General features: G+C 60.9%; 4 protein-coding genes and 1 long non-coding RNA gene across 7 annotated transcripts; 1 reads left to right on the plus strand and 4 right to left on the minus strand.

Annotated features, from left to right (window-relative positions):
• Window positions 1-902: 902 nt before the first annotated feature.
• LOC121023819 (uncharacterized) lies at window positions 903-3,363 on the minus strand. Its single transcript, XR_005787507.1, has 2 exons — window positions 3,210-3,363; window positions 903-2,289 (listed from the first exon to the last, which is right to left on the minus strand). It is a non-coding gene; the product is annotated as an uncharacterized LOC121023819 (long non-coding RNA).
• A 129-nt stretch (window positions 3,364-3,492) lies between these two features.
• Window positions 3,493-8,978, plus strand: NDUFV1 (NADH:ubiquinone oxidoreductase core subunit V1). Its single transcript, XM_040466255.1, has 10 exons — window positions 3,493-3,657; window positions 4,741-4,823; window positions 4,896-5,066; window positions 5,793-5,976; window positions 6,803-6,992; window positions 7,392-7,604; window positions 7,776-7,942; window positions 8,262-8,343; window positions 8,572-8,717; window positions 8,821-8,978. The coding sequence occupies exons 1-10, from the start codon at window positions 3,586-3,588 to the stop codon at window positions 8,905-8,907; spliced, it is 1,395 nt and encodes a 464-aa protein (XP_040322189.1). The 5' UTR covers window positions 3,493-3,585; the 3' UTR covers window positions 8,908-8,978.
• Window positions 8,979-9,359: 381 nt separating this feature from the next.
• LOC121023970 (double C2-like domain-containing protein gamma) lies at window positions 9,360-14,682 on the minus strand. Its single transcript, XM_040466254.1, has 13 exons — window positions 14,569-14,682; window positions 13,998-14,337; window positions 13,209-13,279; window positions 12,706-13,091; window positions 12,454-12,533; window positions 12,306-12,377; window positions 11,981-12,090; window positions 11,751-11,886; window positions 11,571-11,624; window positions 10,220-10,371; window positions 10,044-10,125; window positions 9,773-9,869; window positions 9,360-9,672 (listed from the first exon to the last, which is right to left on the minus strand). Exons 2-13 carry the CDS (start codon window positions 14,184-14,186, stop codon window positions 9,542-9,544), a joined length of 1,560 nt encoding a protein of 519 aa, XP_040322188.1. The 5' UTR covers window positions 14,187-14,337; window positions 14,569-14,682; the 3' UTR covers window positions 9,360-9,541.
• On the minus strand, window positions 14,679-17,253 carry NUDT8 (nudix hydrolase 8). Of its 3 annotated transcripts, XM_040466257.1 has the most exons (5): window positions 16,865-17,253; window positions 16,097-16,229; window positions 15,493-15,570; window positions 15,158-15,395; window positions 14,679-14,784 (listed from the first exon to the last, which is right to left on the minus strand). In XM_040466257.1, the coding sequence occupies exons 1-4, from the start codon at window positions 17,056-17,058 to the stop codon at window positions 15,168-15,170; spliced, it is 633 nt and encodes a 210-aa protein (XP_040322191.1). In that variant the 5' UTR covers window positions 17,059-17,253; the 3' UTR covers window positions 14,679-14,784; window positions 15,158-15,167. The 3 variants fall into 3 exon arrangements, with proteins under 3 accessions (XP_040322191.1, XP_040322190.1, XP_040322193.1); XM_040466256.1 differs by lacking the exon at window positions 14,679-14,784 and having other exon boundaries at window positions 15,086-15,395; window positions 16,865-17,252; XM_040466259.1 differs by lacking the exons at window positions 14,679-14,784; window positions 16,865-17,253 and adding an exon at window positions 16,613-16,838 and having other exon boundaries at window positions 15,086-15,395.
• Window positions 17,254-18,612: 1,359 nt separating this feature from the next.
• Window positions 18,613-24,980, minus strand: TBX10 (T-box transcription factor 10). The gene is made up of 8 exons (XM_040465795.1): window positions 24,974-24,980; window positions 21,754-22,006; window positions 21,568-21,669; window positions 20,998-21,169; window positions 20,005-20,160; window positions 19,637-19,704; window positions 19,344-19,438; window positions 18,613-18,902 (listed from the first exon to the last, which is right to left on the minus strand). Exons 1-8 carry the CDS (start codon window positions 24,978-24,980, stop codon window positions 18,613-18,615), a joined length of 1,143 nt encoding a protein of 380 aa, XP_040321729.1.
• Window positions 24,981-26,835: the final 1,855 nt, after the last annotated feature.

Consider the following 26,835-nt stretch of genomic DNA (forward strand, 5'->3'; position numbering starts at 1 on the left):
CCATATGGATTAATCTCAAAAACATAGCGTCTTGAATGCAAAAAAGCAAGGTGAAAAACCGTGATCTAGCAAGATTCATGACTACATGTACGAAAGCACGAAACACTCGTATTGTTCCTGTAGGTAAATGCATATACAAGTAAAGGCATTTTTTTCTTTTTCTTTTTTTTTTTAATTTTTCTTTTTTTACATTTTATTTATTTTTGAGAGAGAGAGAGACAGAGACAGAGCACAAATGGGGGAGGGGCCGAGAGAGAGGGAGACACAGAATCGGAAGCAGGCTCCAGGCTCCGAGCTGTCAGCACAGAGCCTGATGCAGGGCTTGAACCCATGAACCGTGAGATCATGACCTGAGCCGAAGTCAGTTGCTTAACTGACTGAGCCACCCAGGCGCCCCAAGGCATTTTTTTTTCTTTAAAGGATTGGAAGATATTATTGGACTCAAACATTTAGCTCTGAGGCGGAAGGACTTTTGTGGGTTTGTTTGTTTTTTTTTTTCCTGTTAAGGTCTACATTTAAAAAAATTTTTTTTTTCAACGTTTATTTATTTTTGGGACAGAGAGAGACAGAGCATGAACGGGGGAGGGGCAGAGAGAGAGGGAGACACAGAATCGGAAACAGGCTCCAGGCTCCGAGCCATCAGCCCAGAGCCCGACGCGGGGCTCGAACTCACGGACCGCGAGATCGTGACCTGGCTGAAGTCGGACGCTTAACCGACTGCGCCACCCAGGCGCCCCCATTTTTAAGGATCAAATGCTTGTGAAGTGTTTTCAAATCACCTAGAAAACAGAGTGGGAACAAATAAGGAAACACGATAGTGGGTTTTAAGTCAGGGTGGTGAAAACATATTACTCCTTTCTTTTTGCTTTTCCATGTTAAATTCCCAACAGGAAAGACGTTGATTTTTTTTTTTTCATTTTCCAATTACAAAACTGGATTACAATATGGAGTAAGCACCTCCCTTGAGAAGCTCTGTGCTGTGGGGTGGAGAAGAGAGAAGATCTGATCGTGCCGTTGTCACAAAGGACCTGTGGCAAGGTTCCTAGAGATGGTGGGAGGTGACATTCAAAGGGCTCCTCAGGAGGAGAACGCAAGGAAGACGGATCCTCTGGTGGAAATCAGAGAGATCCTCTGTGTGGGGAGAATCTGGGCTGGAGCCGGAGAAGTCAGCACCTGATCTTGAATGCCAGGCCAGGAGGCTTGGGCTTTGTCCTGAGGACACCGGGGAACCACCCCTCGGTGGTCTCAGGCAAAGGAGAGGCAACATGGATCTGAGGTTCAATCCCACTCACCCCGTGGTGCAGAGAAGGAATCGGAGGGGTCGAGATGGGAGGCTGGGAGACCTCAAGGAAGCTTTGCAAAATTCCGGCTATAAAGCGAACCCCGCTCATGGACATGGGATGGGCAGGAGGGCACAGGAACAAGGAGCATTTGGAAGGCAAAGTTAGCCCAACACAGCAATGGCTTCTGGTTTGGAGGCTGGTTGGGGAGGCAGATGCGAGAAAGTGGCATAGGACGGGACAGGTGCGGAGGGAGAGGGGACGGCCGGGGCCTGGGATGCCTCAGAGGAGGGCTCTCTGGGAGGTGACACTGACGGGAGCCTGGCAAGTAGGTGCTCTGGATGGGTGGGGACTGAGTGGGGGATCTCAGGTCAGGAACCCTCAGGCTGAGTTCTGGCAGCTGTGCTGCCCGGGGCAGGCCACTGTGCGTTGTTAATACATTGTGTCCTCTTTTGCAAACAGGGGTTCATCATTCCTACGCTCTGGGTTGTGGGAGGATTAAGGAGATAACACATGGCAAGTGCTTGGCACAGAGCCTGGTGCTGGATGAACAGGAGACCCTGCTCCTCACTCTCAGTTTCTCATCATCCCATGCCCCACCATCTCCCGTCCACGGCATCCCCAGGCGGCCTTCTCCCCGTGGCCTTGTGTTCCCTTGACCCAGTTAGGGATGGGGAAGGAATCCACCCTCTGGCTCCATCCTGCCCCCCTTCTCCTGCCCCATAGGGAGGGATCCATGGACTCAGGTCGCGGAGGCTGGGATTAGCTGTGTAATCCCCAGCTCTGTCTGGGCAATCTCTTTCCCTGCCCAGGAGTGGGGGTCCCCCGGCTGGGAGCCGGGACCGCTGGGCCCTGGGCCTGGTACTGCCCTACCCATCTGTGAGACCTCAGACAAGGTGCTGATGCTTTAGTACCTTTATTGGGAATACCACTGCCATCTTCAATGAAGGTCAAGGTCACACGCGTGTGGTTGTTCTGTGCGTTTGCTGGAGGGGGGGGAGGGGGCACTCTGGAAAGAAAGAAAGGCTTTGATTTGATTCCAGCCCTACCACTCGGCACCCTCATGCCCATGGACGAGAGGGAAGACCTGCATGGGCCTCAATTTTTTTCACGTGTAACGTTAACTCTCTCCAAGGCTGCTGTGGGGAGTATCTTTGAAAATAAGGGCAAATGAGTTTCTAAACAGCAGGAGAGACCAGAAGGGATGATAACAGGAAAAGAGAATAGAGGAGCTGGACAGAGCAAAAAGGACATGCTTGTCACAGGGGCAGGGCAAGGTCTCAGAGCCAAAGGGTCCCAGAGAACGGATACAGACAAGAGTTAATCAGGCTTCCGCGACTTCGAGGGGAAGGCAAACGACACGTGACCTCCTCAGGGCGGAGGAGCACAGCCACATAAACGGCCCTGAGGTCCCAAGAAGAAGGGGTCCTGGGCAGGGGGTGCGTGCGTGATGGGGTGTGGGCCTGATGACCCTGCGGAGGGAGGGGCGGAGTCCTTAAATGCTAGGCCAGGGCGTGACTGTGAAGGCACTCAGGGGCCACCCCAAGATTTTGAGCAGGAGTGCCAAGGCCCGGGCTCTACTGACGGGCTAAGGAAGGGATGGCCGCGCGAGCTTAGCAGCGCCGGCAAGAGGACGTGCCACTCCCCGGCCCATCTTCACCATTTCCACTCTCTCGGTCTCACCCCAACCTAAGACCTCCACCAACAATCCCCTGCCTGGCTCTGGAGCGGTCCCTGCTCTCTGCCGCTAATAAGCAATACTTCCCTGAGCCCAGGGGTGCCCAGAGTGGGGTCGGGGAGAGATCATCAGGCTTGGACCAGGGCAGAATAATTACAACGCGGTCATTAGGGTCGTCGGGCTGCAACCTGCCTGATTTCTCCTCCTCCCGCCGTACACCCAGACATACAAGTGCACACTAAATGCAGAACCCGTAGAAAGTGGGAAACACCAGAACCCAGCAAACGGTGACACGCGACGTTTGGTTACTTAGGGTTTGAAAGTCTCGAGTCCGGAGGCGAATGCGAACAATCGGAGCCGAGGAGCGCGAGAGTAAGCGCCACCTGCACCGGTGGAAAGGTGGGCTCCGAGGCCCACGGGACTACATTTCCCAGCAGCCTCTCCGCCCTCCTGCGAGGGAGGGCGGCCGAGGGCGGGGCGAGAGCGGCGCAGGGGACCTTGGGCGCGCAGCCCGGGCCAGGGCGCGTGACGTTTTTCCTGTGCGCCGCCCAGCGCCTCGGTCGCGCCGGTTCTTCAGGCTCGGAACCGTGAAGGTGACAGTGGGAGGTGACTGAGCCGTCTCCCGCGATGCTGGCGGCACGGCGGCTGCTCAGCGGGTCGCTCCCTGCGCGGGTGTCTGTGCGTTTCAGCGGCGACACGGTGAGGCCCGGCCTGGCTCGGGCCAAGGGTGTCTGCGGGCCGGGTCTCTCTGTGCAGCGCCTCTGCGCCGGCCGTCCCTTGGGTCTGTAGTGCCTTCTAGAGAACCCTCCTCATTTCCCCAGCCCGACAGGAAGGTTGCCGCTCCGGCCTGGATGTAGAAGGGAACCGGCCCCAGTGGGAGGCTGACTCCCCCAGCCCTCCGGTTCCTTGGCTTGTCTTAGTTAACAGCCGGGCGACATAGCGGGAAATTTTGCAGGTGGCGAAGCATCCCTGTCTCGTTGTTTCCGTGCCCGAGCTTTGTAGAGCTTGAAGGTGCCTCTGCCCCATTTTACAGATGCAGGAAAGCTTTGGAGCGGATGTGCCTCTCCTGACGCCCCATCTAGCGCTCTGCTCCTTGTAGTGCCTTTTAGGGGGTTGGGAGTCTGGAAGCCTGGTACCCTTAGCTCTCAGCTGAGGTGCTGACCACTGGGTCATGTGGAATCCCAGACCCCGCCTTTCATCACTTTTATCCCAAGTGGGTCTCCCATCAGCTTTGTATCCCAGCCCCGGTGAAATGCTTCTTTTGCATCAGTAAACACATTTTGTTCCCAGCAGAGTTAGTTGTACCAGGCCTTGGTTTGACCAAATTTTGGGCCAGCAGGGCAGCCGGGCAAATGAATGGACACTTCACACCGGGGTCAGGGAGTTCATATGGCGCTGTGGTTCAGGTGTGGGCTTTGACCACCTGCACATCTGAGTTCAGATCCCAGCAGCTTTTGGTTGTGTGCCCTTCCATGAGTGCTGTTTGTTCTTGGCCTCAGTTTCCTCCCTTGTCAAATGGAGGAAATCATTCTTGTCTCGGGGTTATGAGGACGAAATGGGGTTTGGGTTGGAAAGTGCTTAGCCTGATGCCTGCTAAGCAGGAAGTGCTCACTAAAGTGATGGTGGTAGCTGTGTTGCCACGAAGGCTTCTGAGGCGTAGGCCCTTACCCTGTCTTCAGCCCAGCCCCGTCTAATCACGGGGACCCGAGAATCTGTAACATCTGGCCTGGCCCTTTGTGACCGCAGAACTGGGTCGGGCCTCCTGACCCTTTGTGTCCTCAGACAGCACCCAAGAAAACCTCATTTGGCTCGCTGAAAGATGAAGACCGGATCTTCACCAACCTGTATGGCCGCCATGACTGGAGGTGAGATGCTGCCCTTAGCTCGGTGGTCCTGGAGCAGAGCCTCGCCTTCAATGTCTTCCCCACTCTGTCCAGGCTGAAAGGTGCTCAGAGCCGAGGTGACTGGTACAAGACAAAGGAGATCTTGCTGAAGGGGCCTGACTGGATCCTGGGTGAGGTCAAGACATCCGGCTTGCGGGGCCGTGGCGGTGCTGGCTTCCCCACTGGCCTCAAATGGAGCTTCATGAATAAGCCCTCAGATGGCAGGTGTGTGTAGGGAGGTAGAGATGGGGTTGCAGGAGAAACCTTGGGGGTGGCTGTGGCTTACCTGGGCCTTGGGGCTGTTTCCTTGGAAACCAAGAGTGAAGGAAACATCGCCAGAGCTTAAGTAGGTGGGACTCTGTTCTCTCCGGGCTTCCTCGGGGGAGACTTGAGGGGTATAAGAATCAACACAAGATTTTGACTTAAGCAGACTCATTGGTCAATTCTGTCTTCTAATTATGTAGCCTTGGGCAGTCTCCTGGTTTCTTTGAACCTCAGTTTTCTTTTTTGTAAGTGGACGTTACATTGTGCAGGGATTAAAGAGAGTGTTCACAAAGCTTTTGCCCCTCACATTGGTCAGCACATAGAAAGCAAATGATAAATGTCAGCTATTTCACCTCCTTTTGGCCCCAGAGATATGGCAGAGGTTCAGGAAGGTTCTTTGTGACCAAGAGCAGGATTTGGGCTCTTGGAAAGCACAAGGAGACGTTTGGACTGAGCATAACAAAGACCTTTCCTGTGGTCTTAGCCACCCAAAGGCGTAATAGGCAGTGAGCTCGATGTCATTGACTGTGAGCCAGCAGAGCCGCTAGGAATGTGTTGGGAGAACAGGGAGGGATTGGCTCTCGGAGGAGACATCTTTGAGGCTTCCTTGGGCGGAGTGGGGTGGCATGTAGCTGAAGGCCCAGCCCTGGTGGCCCTGTGGCCTTACGGATCTGCTGGAACCTACAGGCCCAAGTATCTAGTCGTGAACGCAGATGAAGGGGAGCCGGGCACCTGCAAGGACCGGGAGATCATTCGCCACGATCCCCACAAGCTGGTGGAAGGCTGCCTAGTTGGGGGCCGGGCCATGGGCGCCCGTGCTGCCTACATCTACATCCGAGGGGAATTCTACAACGAGGCCTCCAATCTGCAGGTGGGAAAGGGGAGGAGACTCAATAGAGGAGAGGGTGCGCTCACATGCTGGCTTCCTGGCACGGTTCTTCGATTGTAGCCCCTGATCTGTCTGGGCTCGACCCGGAAGAGTAGTTACCCCTGCTGCATGCATTGTTAATGGAACGTGGCCCCCAGAGCCTCCTCTGGGCTCTTTGGACACGTTCCGAAGCCTCAACTCGGGAGGCTTTCCGGGCTCTCTGATTCCTGGGGCAGGGGTGGGCTTACAGGCATTTTTCCCGCAGAAGGGCCAAGGGGTCATTTCAGCGGTTCTCAGCTCAGTGATGCCTGTAGTGACTGGTCCAGGGCCAGAGTCTCACACCTTTCTGTTAGGCTCCTGTACGGCAGCGACAAGGGAAATGGAAACGGCACCTGGGACGGCGCCTGGCACATCGTAGCTTTGTGTATAAGTGTTATTACTACGTATTTAGAAACAAACCCCTGGGGTCTTTTCCTTTCCTGCAGAAGTAGGACTTGCTCATTGTAAAGATAGGAAACTGCACGTGTACACAACACGCAGAAAAACCTCCCACAGATCCACCACCTGTAGGAAAGTGCTTATGAAAATTTTCATTATTCCCTTAGTCTTCTAAAAATGCATATAGGTGAAGAATTTGTTCAGTGTTGTTATTACAAAAGTAGCATAAACGTAAAAATCCCACCCCTCTCCCAGAGCATCCTCTGGTTATGTCCAAAGGGAGCTTTATCCCTGGGTTTTGGTGAACATGGGCTCAGTGGGCCTGTACCCCTCCCCAGCACACCGTGTTCCCAGGCTGGGGGGATGGTACCCTCACGTTTCTGTCCCACAGGTGGCCATCCGAGAGGCCTATGAGGCTGGTCTGATTGGCAAGAACGCCTGTGGCTCCGGCTACGATTTTGATGTGTTTGTTGTGCGTGGGGCCGGGGCCTACATCTGTGGGGAGGAGACGGCGCTCATTGAGTCCATCGAGGGCAAACAGGGCAAGCCCCGCCTGAAGCCGCCCTTCCCTGCCGATGTGGGTAAGACCCGGCCCGGTCCTGGGCCTTGTGCTGCATCCTGTGGAACCTCATGTCTTCCGGTCCCCATTGGTCATTCTTAGGGGATTTCTGAGTTCCTTCTGGACTGGGGGCCAGACACAGAGTAGGGTGGGTGACAATGTAGAGGTTCCATCTGTAGTCCCTTTCCCTGTCCCAGTCCTCAGGTCCTCTCTAGCCCCCCCAGGGACTAAGAGTAGAGGGGTGAAAAGGCAATGCAGCGCCTGCTAGAGTTTGGGGTCCACAGGGGGATGGGAATGACCAAAGGGTGAAGGGGGGCTGTGCCACAGAGCACGACCCTGGGACAGACCCCACTGCTGGGAAACCTGATCTACCCTGTCCCCACCCTCTGGCAGCCACTGGTCTCATCCCATTCCTTTACAGGAGTGTTTGGCTGCCCCACAACCGTGGCCAACGTGGAGACGGTGGCTGTGTCCCCCACCATCTGCCGTCGTGGGGGTGCGTGGTTTGCCAGCTTTGGTCGTGAGCGCAACTCGGGCACCAAACTGTTCAATATCTCTGGCCACGTCAACCACCCTTGTACTGTGGAGGAAGAGATGTCTGTACCACTGAAGGAACTGATTGAAAAGCATGCGGGTGAGCCAAGGGGCCAACCGGGGCCGGAGTGGGGCAGGATGTCCGTGAAGAGAGCCAGGGTGGGAGGCCGCGCTGGGCGGGGGCTGACAGAGGGCCTGGGCTCAGGACTACTCAGGTGTGGCGGTCCCAGCCCTGACCATCCATCCTTTTGGGGATGGACCGGGGCCCCAGGAGGTGTCACAGGTGGCTGGGACAACCTCCTTGCTGTGATCCCCGGCGGCTCATCCACACCACTGATCCCCAAGTCCGTGTGTGAGACGGTGCTGATGGACTTTGACGCGCTGGTGCAGGCGCAGACGGGCCTGGGCACGGCTGCTGTGATTGTCATGGACCGCTCGGTAAGGGCTGCCCACGCTCCCCACCCAGTCCCTGCCTCCTCGTGTCCACCCGGTCAGTACTCCTCCCTGGATCCCAGCTCTTGGATCCCAGTTCGTGTGACCTGAGATACAGTCAGGTGGGAGAGAATTTCCCTGGAGAGAATGCCTAGAGAGGGGTCTGGGCAGTGCCGCATGCCCAGGGACAGGGGAGGAGGTGGCCAGAATGCTGCTGGAATTGGGGAGGGGGTTTGCTGGAATTGGGGTGGGGGGACGGGGCGCTGCTCTGGGCGGGCTGAGGCTCTGGCCCCGGGTGACTCCTCACTGTCTCTTGTCACCCCAGACGGATATTGTGAAAGCTATCGCCCGCCTTATTGAGTTCTACAAGCACGAGAGCTGTGGCCAGTGCACCCCATGCCGCGAGGGTACGCACCCTGGGCAGGGCGGGGGCTTCCTCTGAGGCTCACCCTAGGCCTGGGTCAGGCAGAGGATGGAGGTTGGTTGGGCTCCAGACACTCAGTGTGCAGCTGCTGCTTCCCAGCCGGCTCTGGCCTCTCCCGGCCCCACCCTCTCTGTGGCCTGCACCCCTCGAGGGCCACAGGGGTGCACCCTGGCTGGCGTCATTGGGCCTTCTCTTGCTGCCACGGCTGCAGGTGTGGACTGGATGAACAAGGTGATGGCCCGCTTCGTGAAGGGGGATGCCCGGCCGGCCGAGATCGACTCCCTCTGGGAGATCAGCAAGCAGATAGAGGGCCATACCATCTGCGCCCTGGGTGATGGAGCTGCCTGGCCCGTGCAGGTACTCCCTGCCCTGCCATGGGGCACTAGGGTGGGGGTGCTGAGAGCCTAGGGCGTTGGGATTTTCAGCTCCGCTTCACACGGTGCCCCCCACCCTCCCCCAGGGCCTGATCCGCCACTTCCGGCCAGAGCTCGAGGAGCGGATGCAGAGGTTTGCCCGGCAGCACCAGGCCAGGCAAGCTGCCTCCTGATCCCGCTGCCCTGGGCTGACGTCTGTCTGTCCGTCCAGATGGCTGAACAATAAAGCGAGTGCTGCCCAGTCTCCTGCTGCGTCTTTTCTGTGGTCTTTCTCGTCGCTCTGCCACTGTGGCCCATTACTCGGGGAGGTCTGTGTCCCAGAGCGGGAGGCTTCCCATACGCCACGTGGGTCTCTTGTGGGGAGGGGGGATAGGTCAGCTCAAGGTCATGTCATGAGCCCACAGCTTGGCTTCCGGTGGGTCAGTCTGCCCTAGACCATCCTGAGCGCCCTTCCCTCAGTGCAGGGGGCGGGGGCGGGGGCGGGCCTTCCCAGCGTGATGAGGGGGAAGCGGTGGCCTGGGGTCCAGCCCTGGGCCTGGCCCTCTGTGGGCATCTGGAGGATGGGAGCAAGAACGGGGCCCAGTCTGCCCGGTGAGGCGACGGGCAGCGAAGGGAACAGGCTCTGTCTGGCCTGGTTTGGAAGTTTATTCTTCATGGTTGGCAGAGGGGTGAACTTGGACGCGGGGGTAAGGGAACAAACAGTTTGACGTGGGGCTGGGCATGGTGGGTGAGGCAGCTCCAGGTCCTCCCGGCTCTGTGGGTCAGTTTGGGGGAGGGTGGTGAGCGGGGCCGGGCCGGGTACCCCTTCTAGTCGCTGAGCTGGGGGGGCGCACCGTCCAGCGGGTGCCACAGCTCCAGTCGGCAGTCACTGCGGCCCAGGCACTCGCACCAGTGCCGCTGGCGTTCCCCGCTGGCGTGGCTACTCAGCTGCACCCCGCCTGGGTTGGGGAGCAGAAATCAGGAGCCACGTCGGAACCCGCTGCCCCCCTCCCACCGCCCCCCGCCCCCGCCAGCCCGCTCCCCTGCATTCTCACTCACCAATGAAGTCGTCAGCTGTGCCCAGGTCATAGTCCCATACAGACACTAGCAGTGTCTTCTGGGCCAGCTCCTCCCTTGGGCCTGCATAAAAGAATTCCTGCAGGGGAGGGGGCAGAAATGCAGGAAGGGGGGCGCCTCAGGTCCTTTACAGGTTCAGAAACAGGCTCAGGCAGGTGAGGTCAGGTGGGACCTGCGCTTTCTGACTGAGGCAGAACGCTGACCTTCCCCGCCCCGGGGCAGCCGGGACCGCCTCCACCGGACCCCGGCCTACCTCATTGAACTCGGGGTTCAGGGTCTTTTTCCGAACACTGGTCTTGTATTTACGTCTCTTCCCCACGGTCGGATGCAGGAAACTGGTTGGGAAGGATGGGGTCAGGTTAGGGATGGCCCTGGAGAGGGGCTCTGGGGAGCCCCCACGGCTCACCTACCTGTCCCCCCTTCACTCACAGGCGGACGAAGGGGTCCGAATAGCCATTGGCATCCATGGGGGCCAGGTGGGCACAGCGCAGGACACCCACCAGCAAGCCGCCCTGCCGGGAGCTGTAGCACAGTGACAGCAGGATGCGCCCGCGTTCGTCCCCTGCTGCCTCCGTCTCCTCCTGCGGGGTAGGCTGTGGTCAGCCAACTGCAGCCCAAAGCCCACCCACCCACCGGTGTTAGCCCGGATGTGACAACTCGAGCTGGCTGCAAAGCAACCGAGGACCAACAACTTCATGTCATGAGTTTCCCAAAACAGTCCCTGGCCCGGTGCCCTGGAAGGGAACTTTCCGGTCAGCTGTAGCCTCCAGGGCCTGAGAAGGCGAGGGGCTTGCTCAGGCCACGTGACTGGTGAGCACAGTGCGTCTTCGTCACGGAGGGGAAGGGTGCTGGTGTCTGAAGGCCACAAACATGCGAGGAGCTTCCCGAGTGGCGTCTCACTAAGCGCCCATCACCACCCTCCCCCTGTGTCACAGAAGCAGCTCCGAGAGGCTGTGCTCCTCTACCCGATGACATACAGGTCACTAAAGCTACAAAAACCACCCTCTTCACCCCGCACCACCCAAGGGACCAGATTCTGAATGTCCTTTGCCACCCTCAGCCCCTGGTGCTTGCAAAGGGCTTGGGAGGATGTTCAGGAAGAACGCGCTTCTCCCACACCTCACGGAGGATTCCGTTTACAGAAAGCCCAGCCACCTTTCTCACCGGCTCCTCAGTAAGGGAGGGTTCGGTAAGCACCTGCCATGCGCAGCGGTGCGGCCGCGTGTGGGGTCTGGGACAGGAAGTGCCCGTCTCGGGGTGCCTGCCCCACCTGGGTAGGACTCGCCAGCCTGGCCTTGGCTAAGTGGCAGGCGCGGCAACTTGTGGCTCCACCAGGGGGCAGGGCAGTAGCATGTGGCCCTTCCATCCGCCGGGAGCGGAGGCGGAGCGGAGCCGGAGGTCTTTGGTCATTGGCTTGGGGCCCCCTGCAAGCACCTCTGCCTGCTGACAAGAGCTTATCTAGGGCTACAAGCCCCAGGAGTGGCGTCCACAATGCCCTATCCTGCTGTCCATTCTCTCCTGGACCTTGACCTGCCCTCCCAACTTGGGCTATGGGTGGATCCCATCAGTTTCAGCCTCTGCTTCAAGCCGGGCTTTATCTCTGCCCCCTGAGGGCCTTGATTGTCCCAGTGCCCAATAGCTGTTCTGGGCTGCCTTGGTGGAGAGGGGTGGGGGGGGGGGGGGGAGTCACACCCCTGCCCAGCCACTGGGGCCTGGCTGTTCCCTAGGGCTATGGGGCCCAGGGCCTCCCATCCCTGCTTGGTCCCACCGTCCTACCCACCTCCTCATACAGGGACATGCCACGGGCGGTGTCCAGACTCTTGGGCCTCTTGGTCTGAAAGAGCAGAGAGCTTGGTCACCTTGGCCAGACACCGCCCAGGGTCTCCCTCTTTGTCCCCTTTCCAGCTTCCCCACCACAAGGATCCTGATCCCCACCCCAATCTGTGTCAGCCCCACTCACCAGCTTCCGCTTCTCCAGACACACATCGAAGCTCCTGGCTCGGTTGGGCACCAGCTTCCTCAGGGGCACCCGCAGCTCCCCCAGGGGAGGCGCCCCCCGCCGTCGCCGCAGCCGCGGGTCCTCACACACACACAGCCTGGGGGCCGCCCTGGTCAAACCTGGCCGAGCAAGCCCCGCCCCCCCCACCTCGGCCCTGCCCCCTCGCAGCCCAGGCCCGGCCCTGTCCTCACCGCAGTGTCTTTCGCCCAGCATCCTGGCGGGTGAAGCCGTGATAGGTGAGCGTCTCCTCCCAGACAGGCCCCCTTGTGCCCCGAACTGTGCGAGTCCGCAGCTGGCTGGCCTAGGGGCCAGGGAGGGGGGATCAGGACCTCCTTGGGCCCCAGGGCCCCACCCTGGCTCACCTGCCTGGTGGGCCCCCAGTTGCACATCCCTACAATGGGAAGCTCCATGCCTGATGTCCAGGCTTTGGGGGGCGGGGCACTGCAGGGCCAGGTGGGTGTTCCAGGCTGGGGTGCGGCCAAAGAGCATCGATAGGGGTCTGGGTCTCACCCTCACCTTGCTGGCTCCTGGCAGCAGATTGGCTTTGACATAGGTGTCCACAGAGCCTGAGGCTGGTGGCTTGAGACCCTAAGAAGAGACCACGAATGTGGGGCAGGTCTGTGGCCCAGGCCCTCCGCCCGTAGACCCTTGCCCTCATCCTCACCTTGGCCCGGTGAGCCGTGCAGTGCAGGGCGCTGTTGTCCGCATCAAAAAGAAGCGTGAACTCGAGGGTGCCCAGGGCAGCTAACAGGAGGTGGTAGGCAGGGTCAGCTCCTGCCTCGACCCCCTCCCCACCCCCCAAATGGCACTATGCCTCCCGCCCTGCCCCTCCCTGGTCAGATGCCTGGGAGGCCCCAAACCCTACCCTGGCTGGGCTGGGCCAGGAGCGTTCCCCTCGTCCCCCGTCCCCACTCACTGCTGTCATCTGAATCTCCCTCTGGCTCTGGATCGGCCCGCTGCCGGGGTGCAGAGCGAATGGCAGGGATCACTGCAGGGTGTGGGTCTGGGGCGCTTAGAGTGTGCTTAGCGAAGGGGTAGAAGTGTGGGAAATAGTCGGAAATGAGGTGGATGGGCCGGATGGGGCCGGGGCTCACGTCGATGGCCATGTGCTCCTGCATGTTCACCCGCTGTGGCCGCCCCCGGCTCCCTGCTGCTGCGCCTGCCATGGGGGCTTGGACGTGGGGGCGGGGACTCAGAGAAGCCCCCACGAACTGGAGACGGGGGGAACGCAGCGGGCCAAGGAGCCAGGGTGAAGAGGCATCCCTGAGAGCATGGGGGGGAATCTTGGGTGGCAGCCAGGACCTGAGGACAGAAGGACAGAATGCAGGGTCCAAGTAGGTGGGGTGGGGGAGAAGTGGGGGGCTCCGGCCCGAAGGAGGGCGCCTGTGGGCTGGCAGTCAGGCCGGCTGGGCTACTCACCGCTCCGTGAGCTCGTCCACTTGGTTTGGTTCGCTGAGTATAAGCCAGACTGGGATGACCCTCGAGCAAGACTGTGAGCAAAGAGCCTCCCAGAAGCAGTGAGGGAGGGGGAAGGGGCGGGGTCAGAGTCCATCTCCTGGGCTCAGGAGGCTGGCACTCCTCTGCCCTCAACCCCAGGGGTCCCTTGGGGCTCAGCCTCCCTCCTTCCTCATTCCCCCTTCACACCATGAGTTATTTTTACCACCATCATGCGCCCTGCTGTCATCTGAGGAGTCTGGAGGGCCAGAGGCGACACAGGGGGTGTGAAGTGGGAGGGGCAATGGGAGGGGCTTGTGAAGGAAGGGATAGGTGAGGAGGGAGGGAGGGAGGGATGTAGGGGGAGGTGGGCAGGAGTGGGTAGCAGTGTGGGGGACACTTTGGGAGGGGTGGAGTGGGGAGGGGGCCGAGGGGAAGAGGAGGAGGGGAGGGGGAGGAGGAGGAGGGGAGGAGGAGGGGGGGCACCCGCAGTCTGGTTCTCTGCAGCTCAAGTTCAAGCTTTTTAAGACAGGAATCACATCACTTCACACCTTTCTCCCCTTCCCCCCCCCCCCCCCCCCCGAACAAAATCCTAAGTCACCACTGAAGAACGTCCCCTTGGCACACTATGGTGGCCCCTGAGTGGCGGGGCCCCTCCCCGACTCTCCGCCCTGTTCATCTTGTTTCCTCAAGGACCCCAAACTTTGTGCGTGTGCTGCTCCCTCTGCCCCCACTCCCCCCCTGTGCCCTTTGACGCGGCCTGTTCTTGCTCGCCTTTGGTTTCAAGGTCACTCTGTAGGGGAACCTGGCTGCTTTTTTACCTGCTCCACCTTCCCTTCTCTCTCTTCCCAGCAGTCCTGCGGGGACTGCCCTTTCCATAGTCAGTCTGGGAGGCTCTTCCTCCTCCCTGGGACTGTGCCCCCAGACCCTGCCGCCTAGGGAATTCCAAAGACAGCAGGCCATGTGACAGGCTCGGGGAGGCCCAACGAAGTACAATTCTGGGTTGGATGGCCAGAGACAGAAGCTCTGTTTTCTGTTGATGGGAGGCTAATGCTGTGCCGTCCGAGAGCCGTTGCCCTCTCCTCACTTCTCATCCCGGCAGAGTAGAGATCCTCTAAAGGTGAGGCCAGCACAGTAGAAAGCACAGTAAGAGGGAGAGCCCCTGAGCCCCTGGATCCAGCCATGCCTGAAGCTAGCCTCTTTTGGTGAAGGCAGCTGGTGAGGGGAGTTTCCTGTCACCTGTCCCGGCTAATACTACTGCCGAGTCCACCGTGACAGGGTCAGACTGCTTTATCCTCGCTCTCTCTGCTCTACATAACTGATGTATCATTAATTCCACTATTACCTGTGATTAGTTAACGTACAATCACATGATTATCTCTGTGGCCTGCTCTGAGGTCTTCCCTGGACTGAGTCACCCCCAGAGGCCAGGGCAGCCTCTGGCTGGTCCGAAGCTATGGCCCCAGCACAGTGCCCGGCGCATGGCAGGAGTTCGGCGTGTTGGAACTCTGTAGTGACACAGGGCTCCTCTTTGGATTCCTGCGGGCTGGCACGGGGTCAGCTAGACGCAGAGCAGAGAACAGGAGCTGCAGGGGAGTGGCTGGGTCTGGGCGCTGGAGCCAGGGAGGGCTTGGTTCAGATCCTAGCTCGGGGTGACCTGGGGCAAGGTGTCTCTTCTCTCTGAGCCCCAGTCTCACCAGCCAGGGCCAGCACTGCCCCGCCTCAGGGCTGTGGTAAGGGCCAAGTGTTAAGTGCCCACTGTCCAGGGGGTAACACTGTGATTGGACAGAGGCACCCCAGCCAGGAGCCAGCTGTCCCACGGGGTCTGCTCAAGGTCAGCGCACGAGATGCAGTGGCCACAGAATGGGTCAAGGCTCTTTATTCAGTCCCGGAATGGAGCTGGCCTAGCAGGGGGGAGGAAGGGTGCTGCTTACGGCCAGGCCTTCAGCCCGTGGACCACTTAGGGAGGGCCAGGCGGGGCTGGTAGGCACCGGGCGCCAGCAGCTGCAGGGTGAACTCTGTGATGATGGCCGTGAGACCCCAGACACGGTGTGGCCCGTGCAGGAAGACGGGCAGAGTGTAGCGGAAGTGGCCACGCTGGCAGAAGTGGGTATAGCCTTGGTTCTGCTCCTGCAGCAGGTGGGCCAGGGGTAGGGCAAACACCTTGTCCACCTGTGGGCGGGAGGCAGCGAGAGGGTAGACCCGGGACCTGCTGCCGCAGCCTCCCCTGCGTGGAACAACCTGGCCCCCACCGTCTCTCCCCACTCACCTCCTCGGGGTTGGGCCTGAGGCTCTGGGGATCCAGGGGGCCCACACCGGCAAGCACTGGCACCACGGTGGTCTTTTGCTGGGGCAGGAAGGTGGCAGGCAGTCAGGGGAGGCGCGGCCTTGGCGGGGCTCTGGGGCGGGGGAGGGGAGCCCGAGAGGAAGACTCCACCTCGCCATCCAGAGGCCTTCAGTATTGGAGGTCGGGTGCACCTGGCCCCTGCCCTCGAGCTCACTCCAGCCACGCCGACTAGCTACTGGCCCCTCAAACTCACTGGAGCCATTCAGTCCTCTGGGCCTTTGCAGACTGTTCCCTCTGCTTAGAATAACCTTCCCTGACCTTTACTACCCTGAAATCTCCCACTTGTCATTCAATCCCTGCCTACCCTGTGAAGCCTTCCCCCACCCTCCTCCAGCAAGCTGGGCAGAGCTGGCTTATCCTGGGGCCACCTCCGGCCCAGGACCTGAGCCTCAGTATCTCCCACGATAAGGGGCTAAGATACCCCTCTCTGAAAGGTTGTGCGGGGATGCAGGTGTCTGGAGCTCCACCAGAGGCCAGGCCCGCTCTCCTTGCCCCTGGCGGTGGCCTCAGGGCCTGGCAGCCTTACCTGGTCATACACAGGCTGCAGGATGCCCCACACATGCTCTTCAGGCACAGTAAGGCCCAGCTCCTCACGGGTCTCCCTCAGGGCTGTGTGCACCACGTCCTGGTCAGTGGGGTCCCACTTGCCACCTGGGAAACTGAACAAGCACAGGTGGCCCGGTCCTTGGTCTGTTGGGGCCATGGCGGGTGAGGGTGACGGCTGTGCGGAGAGCTGATCACCCACCTAAGCATCTTTTGTCTCTGCCCCTAGTTTGTCGTGGGCCTCCCGCAAGCCACGTGACCTCTCCAGGTTCGGTTTACCTCCCTAAACGATAGGGGTAAGGGAGAGGCCCTGGGGCTCACACACGCCAATTTTGCTTATGGTGGCCCCAGTGGCGCTATGACCCTAGCGTGTCCCTAATTCCCGACGGGACAGGGGCGGGGCCAGGGCGGGAAGCCAGGCAGTTCACCCCACCCGCGAGCTTCGTCGGCTCCGGGACCCGAATCTCCCCAGAGTCGCCGGCAGGGGGCGGGGTCCCGCCTTTTTAGAAACACGGGCACAGCTCCGAGAAGTGTCCCCGTCCTGAGCTGGTGCGGGACGCGCTTCGAGGGGTCCGGCGTGGCGTCCGGGCTGGCACCCACGGCGCCAGACTCGGGGCGCGGCTCTCCCCAGACCCATTCCATAGAGGCGGAAACCCAGACTCGGACAGGCGAAGCGCCTCGCTCAGGTCCCTGCGGTCTCCGGGACTCGGCGGCCTCCTCTCAGTAGAGCGAGGAGCTCCCGGCCGTGTACCTGACGTCGCCCTTGTGCCTCCCGGCCAGGCGGCTGGACCGCAGCGTGTAGAGCAGCGCTGGGATCCCGCGCACCGAGCACAGCGGCACGAGCACGGCGGCCGCCGCGGGCCGCGCGCGGAGTCGGGCAGTGGCCCCTGCCAGCAGCCGCCGGCAGCGCTGCTCGTCCTCCGCTGACAGGCAGTGGGGCGGCATGTCGGGCCGGGCGCACCCGGGACACCGAGGGCGCCACGCCGGGCGAAGGAAGGGGCGGGGCAGGCAGCACTCGCCCTCGGGGTCTCCGGGGAAGCTGGGCGGGGCCGCGGGAGGAGTCGCCCCGCCCCGCCCCGCGGGGCTCCGAAGCGGCGTCAGCTGTGCCCTTGGGGGCGAGACCCGCACAAGAGGCGGGGCCTCGGCGGGAGGGGGCGGGGCTCTGGGGGCCAGAGGGCCGTGGGCGGGGCCCGAGGGAGCGGCCTCGACGCGAGTTGGTGGGGCGGGTCCGGAAGGGGCGGGGCCCCCTGTCTCGGGCTTCCGGCAGAAGGGGCGGGCCTGGGCCGAGGGCGGAGCTGGCATTGGTGGTTTCGAGGGAGGGTGTCAGAGAGCCTGGAGTCGGTAGCTCGCGGTACTCGAGTCTCGGCGGCTTCCGGACCCAGCTCTGTGACAGCTGGGTTCGAGATCCCGGGCGTCAGGCTTCGAGGCTTCGCCGGACCCCGCGTCCCTCCACGCCCGCGTGTGCCCGTCCCTTTCCTAAGCACCTCACGCGCAGTGCTCCAGGATGTTCGGAGTCGGCATTTAGGGGGTCCACGGAGCGCGCCTCCCGGAGGCCGGGGACATCAGGGGCTGCGGGAGGAGTGCCTAGCCCGGCCCCGCTCTGGGCCCCTCTCCTGGTTCTTCTGGGTGGCGCGCGCCGTGCCCTCCCGCTCCAAGGGACCCACTCCAGCCCCAGGCCTTTGCCCTGCTTTTCCCACCGCTGGGAGCTTGTCTTCCCTCCTCCCCTTCCCTCTCGCTCTCAATTTCTACTCCTTTAGGTGTAGGTTTAAATGTCACTCTTCTGTGGAAGCTGTCCTGCGTCGAGTCTTGATTGGATGCTCAAGCCCCTCCCTCTACCCCCCACTTGGCCTGGCCCGTGTGGTCACTGCCCATCACGATTCTGCATCCCTCCAGACCCTGGCTTCTCGCGGACCAGACCACCCCAGTTGTGCACAGCACCTATAGTGGAATGGCCGGTGTCGCCAATGCTTTGCATTGACTTTGAGCAGGTGCCTCTTCGAGCTGCAGTTTCAGTCCTCAGCTGGGCACGCTAAGGCCGGGAGCAGAGCCTGCAGCCTCACTCACAGCGCTGCCCCTTGGCCGGTGTTGGCATCTTTACCATCACTGTGCTCCCAGCGATACCACCGGCACCGGGCAGAGCTCTGGAATGTCTGCAGCCGTCTCTGGGGTCTGGGTGTTCCTGAGTCCTTCCACCCCGACCCCCGAGGACAGAAGTGCTCTGACTACTCATGCCAAATGGTTTAATGTTGGGGGAAAAGGAGAGGTAAAGCAGGGTTGAGAGGAGTTACCCCCAAGGCAGAAGGGGACATGTATGGGGGGGGGGGGGCGGCTGGTTCCAAGCCTGGCATCTTCTCGGCCTTGCTGTGACTCTGGGCAGGTAGCCTGTCTCTCTGGGCTTCCACCTGCCCTTCTATCCTTGAGGGAAGAGGGCCTCCGCAGAGGTGAGGCAGCAGGGGTAGTATTCAGGGTAAGAGGAGTCTGTGCACAGGGCCGTCATCATCACTGAGGGTCCTGGACAGTCCCCAAGCACATGGCCGTGGGGGACAGGAGCCCCAGCCTAGCTGGGAGGGGCAGGCTCTCCCGATCTCTGTCGTTCTGGACATTGGGGAGGGGGTATGGTGTTGGTCGGGCCCTTGGGATTCTGAGGGGGCTTGAGGCTCCAGGGTACAGGCCCTGGTAGGCGAGGGGCTGGTAGGTGGCTGGGGCCAGCAGAGCCTCAGGGGGGGCCAGCAGCTGATGTTGCAGCCGGGCGGAGGTCCTGGAGTTGGAGACTGGAGCTTTGTGGGAGTCTGAGGGAGGACATGGTCTGCGTGGACCCCGGACCTTCCCTCACAGCCTCAGCCTCCCCTCCTCCTCCCCTGCTCCCATCCCAAGCTGCCCCCCCTCAGCCTTCACTCTTGTTCTCTCTTCGTTCGCTCTTCCCTGCCATCTCTTGCCGTCCAAACCCTTCCCAGTTCTTCAAGGCCCAGCTCAGGAGCCACTTCCTCCAGGAAGCCCGTCTGACACCTCCCACCCCTGCTCTTAGCACCTTGTCCCCATCCTGTTCTCTGTGCCCTTGGCCCCAAACTGCCTCAGAATTCTCTGCCTCCTCCTCTTTGTCCACACAGGTGCCCAGTGGGCTTGCTGGACGTGCTGAAGCCCCTTCCCGGAGGCCGTGTGGCCCTGTGTCCTCGCTTCCTGCCCATCATGCAGGCTCTGGTCCCACTGTGTCTGTAAGCCTGGAGGCTGACCTGCTCCCTCCTCTGTGGAGCCCTTCAGCAGGCAGGGGCCGAGGCCGCTGTGACTCCGGGTCGGGATGCTGAGCAGGGCTCGTGGAGGGACAGTCCTGGAGACGGGACGAACAGGAATGGAGGCAGAGGGTCACAGGGGAGAGCCCAGGTCAAGGATCATGATCAGTCAGGCCGTGGGACCCCAGGACCAGTCAGTGGGCAGGAAGCAGAGAGAAGGGCAGGACCCGAGGCCTTAGGAGACAGTGCAGATGGGGGTGAGGGGCTGGGTTGGGGCAGCTGGGCTCACACAGTACCAGGAGTCTGAGTCACTCTCCCTAAAGCCCTTGGCAAAAGGGTTGCTGGCGATTTTCAGCTGGGTGATCTGCAGAGGAGAAAGTGCAGTTATGGGCCAACCCTGAGCCAGGGCGAGGCTGTGGGGTCCCAGGTTCAGCCACCCTGTCTTCCCTGAACCCCCCAGTCAGGAGGCCCTGGGACCCGGGCCCTCAGCCCAGGAGCCACAGAGTCAGTGGGCGTGAAGGCAGGGGAATGACCGAGGGCAGAAGTCTGCTGAGTCGTAGGGAAGGAGAGAAGGGCAAGGCTCTGAGCTCAGAGCTTTGGGCCTCAGTCTCCATCCCTGTGAAATGGGCTGGCAGCTGCCTCGTGAGCTGTGGTCCCAACCCACCCGGTGGTTCTGATAGGCTGTCACGGCCGTGAACTGGGTCTCCGTGAAGACGAAGGACTTGAAGTTCTCCTGGGCGTAGCGCTCGCTGTCCTTGCGTGGGTCCACAAAGACCACATGGAATCGGGGCTGGTAGCGGTGCATGGAGTTGAGAATGATCTGGGGGGGGGGGGCGGGGTGCGGAAGGCAGTGTTCGGGGGTGTGGCGGAGCAGCAGCAAACCTTCCCTTGGGCTAAGCCTTTCTCTCCGGGGCAGAACAGCTGTCTTTCTTATAACGGGGGCGCAGAGTCTGGTCCCGAGGGCCCACGGTTCTGCATCAAAGGCCCTGTGGCGTCTGAGCATTTTGCCACTTTGCCTTCTCTCACACCCACATCCCGCCGTCAGCTCCGCCTTCAGAAATATCCAGAATCTGATCACCTCTCCCACCCCACTGCCTCCTGGCCAGCGTCCCTGCTCCCGTCCAGCTGTGCTGTCTATTCTCCACACCGCAGCCCCAGCGAGCTGCGGCGTGCCACCCCCTGCTCAAAACCCTCCTGTGGCCACCACACAGAGTAGAAGCCGGAACTCTCTCCGCAGCCGACTGGCCCCGCAGACCAGCCCTGGCAGCCTCTAGGGTCTCTCTCCTCCCATCTCCCCTACACACCCCACTTCCGCCACGTGGGGAGCCTCCTTGCACTTCTCCCAACGGGCCTAACATTCTGCAGCCCCAGGGCCTTTGCACTTGTTCCTTCCCCTGCAACGGCGTTCCATACACACTGTCTACGAGGAGGATAGTGTTTGCTGGAACATTCTCACTTCCCGCCCCCTGCTCGGGCAGTCCCCTCTGCTGCCCAACCCCTGGCCGGGTGAACTTGGCCCCCAGCGTTAGCCGCCAGTAGCAGGTGGGGACGCTGGGCGCCAAAGTCACAGCCGGCCCTGGCTCCAGGCTTCGTTATAATCAGGCCCCAGTGTCCCCAGCCCTGCCCTGCCCCCTCCCCGCTGTGGCCGGGGCCTCACGTGGCCATTGTCGTCCAGCAGATTGTTGGTCAGCTTGAGCTTGTCAAAGGACACAATCTGGCGCATCCACTGTGCCCCTTTGGCCGGCGAGTCCGGGTGGAAGTGCACCCGGCCGGGCGTGGCCGGGTCTGCTCTGCCCGCCACCAGCCAGGCTGAGCTGTGAAAGGCGTACCTGGGGACAGAGCGAGTGGGAAGGGCGCCCCGTCCGCCCCCACGGCCCCGCATCTGCTGCCCCTGCCCTGAAGACCGGCGGGGCCAAGGGGCTCTCGCCGTCTCCATCGCGGCCCTTGCTCCACCCCCATCTCACACGCGAGGAACCAGAGACCCCAAGGACGCTGTCTGGCCTCGAGCGCCCGGTGGCCGCAGTGGGCTAGCCCGCTCTCCCTGCCCAGGCTAGCCCACTGCCCGCCTCAGGCTTCCGCCGTTGCCCCAGGGGAGGCCTCCCCGCTCACGGCTCCGACGGGCCCCTGGCTCACCCCAGGGTGCAGGTAGGGGTCGACTTCCTGGCCCCGCCCCCCCCCCCCCCCCCGCCCCGCTGTCCCAACTGCCTCCCCTGGCCGGCCCCCAGACCTGTATCTTTTGTCGTCCAGAGGCACGAAGTCCATGAGCAGTGCATAGTCAGCCAGCGTGTCCATGCCCAGAATCTTCACCTGGAAGGTGGGAAACATCCTCCTGCAGGAGGGCGGCGCTCAGCAGCCCAAGGGCGGCCCCACCGTGGCCCCCTGTCCCCCCCACGCACACGCCCGCTGCTCGCACCGGCCTGCCTTGGTGACAATCATCTCCGTGCCCAGCTGGTAGAATTCCTCCCACAGAGCCTTCATCTCCAGCTGAACCGTCACGCTGGACACACGCGGGTTCTTGGGGCCCTGCTTGCCGGGCTCGGCCACGACTTGGGCCCCGGTGGGAGGGTCTGACGGGAATGGGGAGTCCAGCCGGGGCTCCCAGCTGGAGCTGGTCAGGGTGTAGGGCTCCGAGGTTGCGAGTACCCCGAGGCCGGCAGAGAGGAAGGCTGGGGAGAGAGGAGGAAAGCGTGAGCCTCACCCCCGTGCCACCAAGCCGGCTCTCGTCCTTCCGGCTGCACCTAGGTGCCTCTTCCTCCAGGGAGCCCTCCCTGACTGCCAGGCCTGTGTTCCCATAGTATCCCTGACGGGGCATCACTTCACGAGGCAAATGCCGACTTAAGTCTCCTGGAGGCCAGAGACAGGAACTGCCTGGCTCCTCAGGGAATCTTCGAGCCATCAAGTCACGTGGCCTTGTGGCCTTGAGCAACAAAATTGTTCCGTCTCTCAGAGCCTCAGTTTCTATATCTGCCCCAAGGGGTTCTTGATACGCGCTTCGCAGGGCTGATGGGAGGATTTGCGAGGACATACACGGTGCCCGGCACACCCTTCAAAAACGACACCTGTTACGATGGTAGGACATGTGAGGTCGTGGGGGTTCGGGAATGAGCGTCTTCACTCCGCAGAGACCCTGGTGCCTGGTCCTGCTCTGGGAGAGTTGAGCTGAGAGGCCATCCTCGAATCACCACCAAGGACTCCCACCCATGTCTGACCTTGCGCCCCATAAACATTCCATTTCTTGACGTGCCATCCTGGCACGAGCCTTGACCAAAAATGTTGCCACCCTCTCCCCTCCTTAAAAAAAAAAAAAAACAACAAACCACAAACCCTGGGGGGCCTGGATGGCTTAGTCGGTTGAACATCCGACTTCGGCTCGGGTCGTGATCTCACGGTTATGGGTTGGAGCCCCACATCGGGCTCTGTGCTGACCGCTCGAGGCCTGGAGCCGGCTTCGGATTCTACGTCTCCTTCTCTCTCTGCCCCTCCCCCACTCCTGCTCTGTCTCTCTCTCTCTCTCTCTCTCTCTCTGTCTCAAAAATAAATAAATATAAAAAAATTTTTTGTAATAAAAAATAAAAATAAGCAAATTCTACCTAAAATAAGACACTACCTTACGCCCATGAGGATGGCTATTACCAAAAAGAAAAGGGAAACGGAAAGGAAAGGAAAGGAATTACAAGTGTTGGTGGAGGCGTGTGGAAATTGGAACCCTCTGCATCGCTGATGGGGTACAAGACGGAGCCTCTGCTGTGAAAAACACAATGAGTGTAGGATCCGGCCAGGCCACTTCTGGGGAGTTACCTAGAACTGGAGAAATGCACTAAAGGAACCGAGAGCAGGAACCTGAACAGGGACATGTGCGTGAGTGTTCACAGCAGCACGATTCCCGACAGCCCGAAGGTGACAGCAACCCAAGCGTCTACTGATGGAGGAATGGATAAGCAAGGCGTGGTCTAGCCAGACAATGGAACCGTCTTCGGCTTCAAACACGAAGGGGCTTCTGCAGCGTGCTGTGACTTGGGTGGACCTTGAGGACGTCACGCTAAGTGAAATAAGCCAGGCGGACACAAAAGGACAAATCCCGTGTGCTTCCGTGGGTGAGAGGTCCCTACGACAGTCAGCTTCAGAGACAGAAAGAAGAACGGTGGGTGCCAGGGATGGAGGGAGGGGGACAGGGAGTGAGCGTCTAATGGAGACAGAGGTTCAGTTTTGCCAGATGCAAAAGTTCTGGAGACGGATGGTGGCGACGGCTGCCTTGTGAACGTACCTAACGTCACCGAATTGTACACTTAAAAATGGCTCAAATGGGGGGTGGGGGCCCTGGGTGGCTCAGTTGGTTAGGCATCCGTCTTTGGCTCGGGTCGTGATCTCGCGGTTCGTGGGTTCGAGCCCCGCGTTGGGCTCGGAGCCTAGAGATTGCTTCAGATTCTGTGTCTCCTTCTCTCTCTGCCCCTCCCTTGCACGTGCTGTCTGTCTCTCTCTCTCTCTCAAAAATAAATAGACAAAAAAATATTTTTTTAATGGCCCAAATGGTAATTTTTATGTTATGTATGTTTTACAAGTTAAACATTAAAACTAGAAAAAAAAATCCTGAAAAATGGACTATTAGTTTCTAGCAGCCCCCTAAGTGGCCAAGAGCCTGGTGGAACTGAGATCCCCTGGGCAGAGGTGGATTTTGGTGTTGGATGGATGGATGGACGGACGGATAGAGGGATGGGTGGAGGGAGGTTCCCGGGGTGGTCTACGTGTAATGAGCTAACAGGTGGGCAGCGCCTGGCCAGAGCTGGCACATAGTAGGTGCTTCATTGGAGTGTGGGGCTCAGGGCCTGTGGTCCCATATTTCTCAGCCCCGAGGGCCACGTATGAAAAGCCCCGGGAGTGGGTGGGGGTCTTTCCGAGAGGGATGGACCGCATCAGGTCTGCATCTCCCAGAGGGGCATGAAGCGTAGACGGGCTGATGTCCCCACCACCTGGACCAGGCCACCACATGGGCCACTGCCCGTTGTTCAGCTGCCCTGCTGAGGCAGGTCTATCGTCTGGGTAACTGATGACAACCCCAAGGGTCCATGGGTCCCCAGGGGAGAGGCTCATGGCTTCCCTGGGTCTGGGGCCTTCACGGGCTGGTCACTGGCTCCCAAGTCTTCTATGAGCTCACCCCCTGCCCATCTTGGTCAAAGTGCCACCCCTGAGTGCTCTCAGAAACTCAGGAGGGGCCCCTTCTCTGTCTGGTTCCTCTAAAAGCTGGCATCCCTTGGGGTCAGGAGTTGACAATTTCCCACAAGCATGGAGCCAGGTCTGGAGGGGAAGTTAGACCTTGATACTCAATGGGTGAGGCCCAGAGAGAGGAAGGGACAGGTCCAAGGTCACTCATGCCTGAGAAGGCTCTCCCTTCCCAGAAATGGTTCTGTACCCCGGCCCATCAGCACCCCCATATTTGTACATGGGCGGCTGTGAGCCCATCAACCTTGCCTTGGTGGGATCTGAGGCCTTAGCGTGGGGTGCCCCTGCCCCACCCTCTTGCCCAAGACCTGGATCCAGAAGGGTTTCTTTGGTCCCCCCACCCAGTCCCTGCCCCGCCCCATTCACCCTGGAGCCTGAGCCCAGTCATGGGGCCACCTCGGCTGCCTACACCGTACCTGCCATGGGGACGGCCTGGACGTTGGCTCCTGGAGAAGTCCTGCTCAGTGCGGGCCAGCTGCAGCTGTCACCTGAGGAGTCCCTGCCTGCTGGGTTGGTGGTCAGACGCTCCTGGTCTCCCGGCCCATTCAGCGGCACAGCTCAGCTCTGCGGGACCGTCCTTCCCTCCAAGCGATCACTCACGTCTTGGTTCTCCACCGGAGTCAGGCACCTGGTCTCTGCAGGCAGGCTACTCTGGCCCTGTGGTACGCAGGGCCCCCGTCTCCAAACCACCCTCAGACTGCACCAGGCTGCTGGCCGGGCTTGTCCAGCTCCAGGAGTGGTGCTGTGTGGGAGGAGGGCAGGTGGGAAGGCTCTGACGTTGCAAAGCCTCCTCCCCCCCTCCCCGATCGCCCCTCCCGGCTCCCTCCCTTTCCCAGCTAGGAGCCCCTCAGCCACTCCTGATCAATGGACCCAGGCGCAGAGTGGGGGCCCTTTTGGAGGACCCGGCTGGGCGGTCCACAGGGGCCCAGGCCCGGTGACTGGAGGGCTGGGCACTGAAAAGGCCTGGCGGAGGCCGGGGAGGCCGCAGTAGCCGCAGGAGCGTGAGGGCTGATGGCAGAGGTGATGCCCTCTCACCAGGACCTCGACCCCTGACCTGGGGCTGCTGCTGGTGTGGCATCGCCTGGGAAACTGGGAATCACAAGGGGGCAGCCTCAGCAAGTGCTGGAAGAGGCAGAGCTCCTGGACCGGATGGCAGGAAGCCGGGTCTGGCTGATGGCTGGGGCCCGAGGAGCTGTGCGATGCTGGTGGATTCCCGACAGCCCCCGTGCCTCAGTTTCCCCAACTGCGCGCATAATCTCTTCTCTCTGGGATGGACAGCAGTAAACTGTTCCCATCCTGATTGACGGTGCCTAAGTAGTCCCCACGGGGTGGGAGGCTGGCCCAGGTCACAGGTCTCTGGGGCGTGTGTCTGCTCTGCACACAGGTCAGCCTGTTCTCTCCAGCCCGATCAGGCGCCTTCTCCAGGCTGCCCACGTCCATCCAGGCCCGGCATTCAGGGACACCTGGATCACCGGTCAGGAAGGCACAGGAAGGCACAAAGCTGGTTGCTGTCAGATGAGAGTGCTGCTTGGCCATCTCGTTGCCGCCCGATTGCCCAGGGAGGGTCATCGGGCTAGACCCCAGGAGAGCTCACTCTGGGAGGGAGTGTTCCAGGCCAGCCCCCAGGCCGGCACTAGGGGACAGCACCTCAGGCTGGGCTGGGCCCGCTTGACTGGGGTCCCCAAGGCAGACTAGACCCCCCCCACCCCAACACACCTCCTCCAGAGTGTGGCACTGGGGACGTGGGGGAGGCGGAGGCCCATGCCTGGCAGTGGGCATGGAGGGACCGCGGGACGGAAGGACTGCTTCTCTCCAAGAATGACACCCAACTCCTCCCAGAGCCTGATGCCCGGGGGCAGACCTCTCCTCCCTCCGCTTAGGGGTGCCTCCTGCTTTGGTCTCCTGTAACCCAGATCCCTGCCTGCCAAGCTGGGAGAGGTAGGCCCATGCCCAGCTCTGGGGTTTGCTGTGGGGCAGGATGAGGGGGGCGGTTCTCCATGCTTGGGGGGGTCCCAGCGGCTATCAGGGGCCACCCAGTGAGGTGTGTGACCGGCCACGCCACGCTGTCCCAGGATCCACAGTGGGGCGGGGGGGGTGGGGAGGAGGGAGAGGGGAGAGATGATGGTCTTGGGAGATTCCCACCAAACCTCCTGGCTCCCCCTCAGCCTGGACTCCCAGGAGTGGGCCAGCCCAGGGTCCTGTTGGCCACTGGTGTGTGTGTGTGTGTGTGTGTGTGTGCGCGCGCACAGGTGCGCGTGCACCTGCACGCAGCTCTGCT

Source organism: Herpailurus yagouaroundi, unplaced genomic scaffold (genome assembly GCF_014898765.1).
Source record: "Herpailurus yagouaroundi ecotype Mexico unplaced genomic scaffold, PumYag 569, whole genome shotgun sequence".
NCBI lineage: Eukaryota > Metazoa > Chordata > Mammalia > Carnivora > Felidae > Herpailurus > Herpailurus yagouaroundi.